Source organism: Anguilla rostrata, chromosome 4, assembly GCF_018555375.3.
Source record: "Anguilla rostrata isolate EN2019 chromosome 4, ASM1855537v3, whole genome shotgun sequence".
Taxonomy (NCBI): domain Eukaryota; kingdom Metazoa; phylum Chordata; class Actinopteri; order Anguilliformes; family Anguillidae; genus Anguilla; species Anguilla rostrata.
Genome location: NC_057936.1, coordinates 22869903 through 22875914, shown reverse-complemented (window position 1 = coordinate 22875914; position 6012 = coordinate 22869903). Strand labels below are relative to the sequence as shown.

Here is a 6012-nt window from a genome sequence, read left to right as displayed (position 1 = left end):
ACAGAGTGTTTTTAAAAAGTGAAGTGATACTGGCCACCATCTAGACCAGTGGTGTCAAACTCGTTGCCATGGAGGGCCGTGTGTATGCAGGTTTTCATTCCAGCCTCAGATCTTGATTATATAATTAGTTAAATTATTTGCTGAATTAGGGATGCAGGTTTGTGCACAATGGTGACCCGACGTCTATGGTGACCCGCATTGTCTAAATAAAACTTTTCTTATATTCTGTGCTTTAATGCAGTTAAACGCATATGGCTGAATGAGTAATTGGACTCAATTAAGGCAGCATTAATTGGTTGGAATGAAAACCTGCATACACACGGCCCTCCATGGCAACGAGTTTGACACCACTGATCTAGACAGTAATCCATTATACAAGTATGAGAGGATGCTGGCCGATTAAAAAGAACTGAAAGAGCAAAGCAAAGATAAAAAAAAGCATGTATCCAGACACAAAGAAAAGCACTTATAATAAAAAATTGTTATAATAAAAAATCAATATCTTTCTTTATGGTACAGAGCATAGTGTGCTCAGAAATATTATTTTTAAGTTTTATTTTAGCAATACTTTGTTTTTATTTCTGCACACGTATTGTGAGCGCTCTGTAATAATGCACATTTGTTCAGGTTCATGCAAGGTGTTTTATTTACTAAAGAGTTGCTGAGCTGTGTCTTTGTCATAGTGGGATATTTCCCTGTTCCCTCTTTTCGGTTCCCTCTTTGTTTTAGTGCTCAGAATGGAGTTTCTAATGTCATATTCATAATACCTTTTTTATTTTACATAGAAAAACATTGCTTATTATGTTGGCTATTGCTTACTGTAGATTACAGTGGTCTTCAACCCTGGTCCTGGAGAGCTACAGGGTCTGCTGGTTTTCATTGTGACTCTGCACTTTATGAATCAATTAGAGCAGTTGATTACTCAGTTAACTCAATTGAGGTAATGATTTTAAGGTGAAAACTAAAACCAGCATACCATGTAGCTCTCCAGGAGCAGGGCTGGAGACCACTGCTGTAGAAACACCACCACTTTGGCCCACATGTAGCTAATTATGACGTGTAGTGTGGCTTTGCCGTTAGTGGTTTAGTTAAGCTTTGCTCATTTAATAGGCTGCACACCATCCCTCGCTATTTGCTCTCCTTCTACCAAATGCCCTGCTAAGGCAGGTGTGGATGCAGCCCCAATTGGAATCGTAGCGAACGTACTAAGAAATGGCCATTGGAAGGGAGGAGTTAAGTGCAACAGAAAGCATATAAGTGTGACTGAGACCGAACAAAAAAACAGTGACCTTTTGCTACGCAGTGAGGAGCTAAATATGAGGGTCCTGGCATTCTTTGTGTTTCTTGTTTTATGCATGACTTTAGAAAAATGCTTCTGCAAGAAGAAACCCAGACCCAAACCGTCTTGCGGATATCCACCATCGCAGTGGTGCAAGACTCTGGAAATAGCCATGGAATGCAAGGTACGCTGAAGTTCGTTTATTCTGCTTTTCAAAGCCGAGCCGACCATATCTGAAGGAATTATTTGGCGCAGCAATGTTATGTAGCAGGGTGACTGCCAGTTAAAACTGGCATGGCATTGCATTGCGTACGGTTGCTTTGGTTTATTTTATTTATTAACTTATTTATACATTTTATTGCCGTTTTTTGCCTGCACTAATTTAACAATTTATATCATAGTTCTTTGATACGCTGCACTGTTTTTGGAGCATATAACACGAGGTCATGCCTGTGTTTCATAATGTGAACTTTTTCCAGGATGTTTCTCGTTCTGTTGAAAATGTATTTCTTTTATGTTCACCGAACGTATCGGAGTATAAGCATTTGGTCGAAATGGTTCAAATACATTTAACACCATTAGTTGAATTTTTGAATTTTAGCAGCTCTTTGCCGCTTTTCCAAATACTGTGTAAAGGTTTTATACCTGATTTTACCGTCTTAACTTCTTTTATTCCCGATGACCATTCTCCTGATGGTGGCTGAAGTCCCGCTGTTTCTTCAAAGATCCCTTTCTTCAGAATGTATTAATTAGTGTCATGCATTTGTAAGTGCGCACCAGAGGTCCTGGGTTTTCAACAAGCATGTGACGCTAATCTGTATCTCCCTCTATTGAAGTCTGACGTCAGAGGCCTTAGAGAGCTTCGCTGTATGGCAAGCCGTTTTAGATTTAATTAATTTATAGAGGATATCACATACATTTCTAAGTAGTTGGAATGCAAATTCTTGCTCAGAAATTCAATAGTAACTAGTTATAATTCAAGCTTTTTCCCCATTCATTTCAATGGGACCTTTCATTTTTGATATCAAGAGTTAAATTTCAACTAGCTAAAATAGGAATTCTTTATCAATAATTGTATTAACTAGTTAAAATTGGACATTCTAATTAAAACTAGTTAAAATTCTATTCTTTACATCAAGAATTCCAATTTTAACTAGTTACAGTTGAATTCATGATATCAGAAATGGGTATTTTAACTAGTTGAAATTATATTGTTGATTCAGGAATTGATTTTATGATATCAGGAATTGGCATTTTATCTAGGTCAAATTCCAACTCCCATTGAAATTAATGTTTTCAATTTGACTAGTTCAAACAGAATTTCCGATATCAATAATTTGCATTCTAACTAGTTAGAATTTGAATTTGTGGTTATCCTCTAGAAATGAATTAAAACTAAAATGGCTTGCCATACCGCTGTGTCGTAGTTTCTTCTCACGTGGATGCAAGAGAATTTTAGTGAATGCTGGACTGTGCTCAGAGTGGAGCTCAAACAGAACTGTGCATACTAACAAGTATCCACTCTTGTGTACCTACCGCTGTGTATATTCCAAATTAAAATGCAGTTGGTGAGGAACTTTTCACCCTCCAGATCATTTGAATTTGACAGTGCAGTCTGTCACTGTAACAAGCCCACCATCACATTCTATTTTCTTATGAATTCAGGAAAACAAAAATTCAGCTCCTTTATATTATATATATATATATAATTTAAAAAAAAAAATAATAATAATCATTTTGTCATCCCATAAACCAAGAGGCCATGTGTGGTCACATGAATCGATGTGATTCCCTGTATTTGTTGCAGGTTCTGAAGCAGTGTATGGAGCTGAATGCTACACGGCCAGATCCTGCTGTCCCCAATGTGACGGTTGGGTTGTACTATGAGAGCTTGTGTCCTGGCTGCAGGGGTTTCCTGGTGGAGCAGCTCTTTCCCACTTGGGTCATGCTGGCCGACATCATGGATGTCCAGCTGGTGCCTTATGGCAACGCCCAGGTAAGCTGGAAGTGGGTTTGGTGCTCCGTTTCTCTAGAACCTTCTGAATGTGATCAGTTATAACCATCTCTCATTGCTTTTATTTTCTGTTTCAATGCAGGAGACCGAGCACCTGGGAAAGTATGAGTTCCACTGTCAACATGGAGATCCAGAGTGTCTGGGTAACATGATCGAAGTGAGAGCAACTGTCTGCATAACAGAGGGATCTTAATTTATCATTAAATATTGTTGAAGACTTGAAGACTTCTTATAGTTCTTGTGATAATGTAATAGTTCTACCAATAACTTCAGCAAGGTCTCAGTAATTTGACTTCTTCACAGACCTGCATTATGAAACTGGTTGGAGACATGGCGTTCCTCGTCATTTTCTGCATGGAGGCCTCCGCTGATGTCTTGACTGCAGCCCAACCTGTAAGTACCACCTTTTAACCTTTTTTGGCAATGCTGTATCCTGTGTTTATGCCACAGAATAACCTATTGAATATTGATCTGATATGATTCAAAATGACCATGGCATTTTGGCATTCAGTTGTTGATCATATAGAAGGAAACAAAATTTTAAAATATGGTTTTTCTCCAATAGTCTTAATGATTGTGGTGATAATGGATTACAGTTATAAAATGTATTGCTTTCATATCAGTAAATCTAGAAGATGTGATGTTAAACTAGGGCTAACCCTATTGCTATGGTGTCTTAAATGTCAAAAAAGGCATTCCCGTGGTCTAAATGAGTTTCATCATGAAATGCTTAGGAGGTAGCATAAGAAATGTTCAAATGCAATGTACATATTCATAATACATCCGTGGAAAACTCAGGGGTATGTAATGTGCCAGACTAATGCCCAGTTCAGACCAAAGATTTGTGACACGACCAGCTGCAACTGGCAACGCTTTGCAACATTCTAAAACTGGCCAACTGCGATCAGACAACCTGAACCGGCTACAATGGCAAGCGCCAGCATCCGACGTTCTGAGACGAGTGGTTCACACTGCTGCAGCTCCTCTCCGCAATATTCTAAACGGTTTTGTTGCGTCGCAAATCTTTGGTCTGAACTAGGCTTTAGACAAAGAGTGACTGATTTGGTTATTCAGGGGTTTTCCAACACTGAGCCTGGAAATCCCTTATTCAATAGTTATATTTAATCTTGCTTTTTTATATCCTGTGTTTCTGAGGAGGAAGTGTGCTGGTCTAAAATATGGCCTGTCTTGCTTCAGTGTGTACAGCTGTATGCTCCTTCCGTGAAGTGGGAGACCATCATGACCTGTGTGAAGGGAGACCAGGGGAACCAACTCATGCATGATAATGCACAGAAGACAAAAGCGCTTAATCCACCCCATTCTTACGTGCCCTGGGTGACCATCAATGGGGTAAGACGCTCGTCAAAGTGTCTTTTCTAAGCTGTCATCCAACTACACGAAGTGATTTGGGAGTACCTTCTTGCCTAGGAGCATACGCATGATGTAGATATCCAGAACTTGCTGTATTTGCCTGTAGTCCATCTGTACTCTCCACGCTATTCCTGTACCATGCTCCCGTTTTCGTGTCCTGTGTCTTAATGCCTCCTTTTGTAATCTGCCTAGGAGCACACGGAGGAATTGGAAGACAAGGCGCTGTCATCTCTCTTCGTCCTGGTCTGTAGCTTGTACACGGTGAGTTAAAGTATGAGGGGGAAAAGGACCCATTGGCACCGGTATCAGAAATCCTTTCATTTGGGGCATTGGATGGCCCGTCTCTCCATATATATTAGAACCTTGTTCCAATCTTTAGTCACAATAGAAACCAAATATAATCTGTTTTTCAAAATACCCTGTTTTTTGGAATGTGTGTCCCTACACATCCCTATATGTTAAAAGTAGTGCTACCTTTAAAAATATTCTCTCTTGTACCTATTTATCCCACTTATGTTTTTTTGTCATCAGTACCTAAAAAGAATCTCCTTCATTGTGGTCTGGGATGTAATCCAATTCTAACATTTTGCCTGAAATGAAATGGACAGATTCATTCAGTTTGGAATCTGTCAAGTGTCTGGGTGTTATTTAAAAAAAAAAAAAATAAAGTAAGCTTACTCATAACCAGAAATGGTTGGCAGCCAAAGAGAGCAATATTTGCATGAACAGGAAGAATTGTCAAAATAGGCTTAGTTCCTACTTCAGATGTATTGTTTATTCAAAAATTACTTTTAAATTGACTGTGTGGTTTTATGTTGACGGCTCAGGAAAATGAGCTAAATGCATGTTCTAGAAAATGGGAATCATTGCTGTCCACACAGCTTGCCATCTTGCCATGCATTTTGGCTGCGTTACAAATCTAAACCATGCGGGACTGCACTAAACAGCAGTGATCAGTCATTGCTGATCTGGTCGCAGAGCTCTCGAAGATCCTGTGGTGACATTTTGCCCACCAAAAGTAGTTTGGAAACCTCTGTCCATGTGGGTTTGAAGACACGGGAGGGATTGTTTCTTTGCGATCCAAGGTGGCTTTACTGTGCCATTCTAATGGAAGCAAAGGTTATGCTGTGAGGTCAAGCGAGAAATAATGCATTAGCTTTCTGTCTTCCTTTAGGGTGGCAAACCCCCAGCCTGCACTGGAGCGCAGAAGAAACTTGACAGGAGTTTCTGCTAAAACACCTTTGGCATATATACGTGTGTCTCCTATGGCATCCTAATGTCTGTATGGAACAATAATGCAAATTTGTACTACCTTGCCTTTTTACTAAAATCATATTTCTTAAGTAAA

The 6012-nt window shown here is 39.4% G+C and overlaps 1 protein-coding gene across 1 annotated transcript; it reads left to right on the top strand.

Annotated features, from left to right (window-relative positions):
• The first annotated feature begins 1210 nt into the window (after nucleotides 1-1210).
• On the top strand, nucleotides 1211-6012 carry ifi30b (IFI30 lysosomal thiol reductase b). Its single transcript, XM_064331477.1, has 7 exons — nucleotides 1211-1463; nucleotides 3087-3275; nucleotides 3376-3450; nucleotides 3597-3686; nucleotides 4491-4643; nucleotides 4857-4925; nucleotides 5839-6012. The coding sequence occupies exons 1-7, from the start codon at nucleotides 1317-1319 to the stop codon at nucleotides 5896-5898; spliced, it is 783 nt and encodes a 260-aa protein (XP_064187547.1). The 5' UTR covers nucleotides 1211-1316; the 3' UTR covers nucleotides 5899-6012.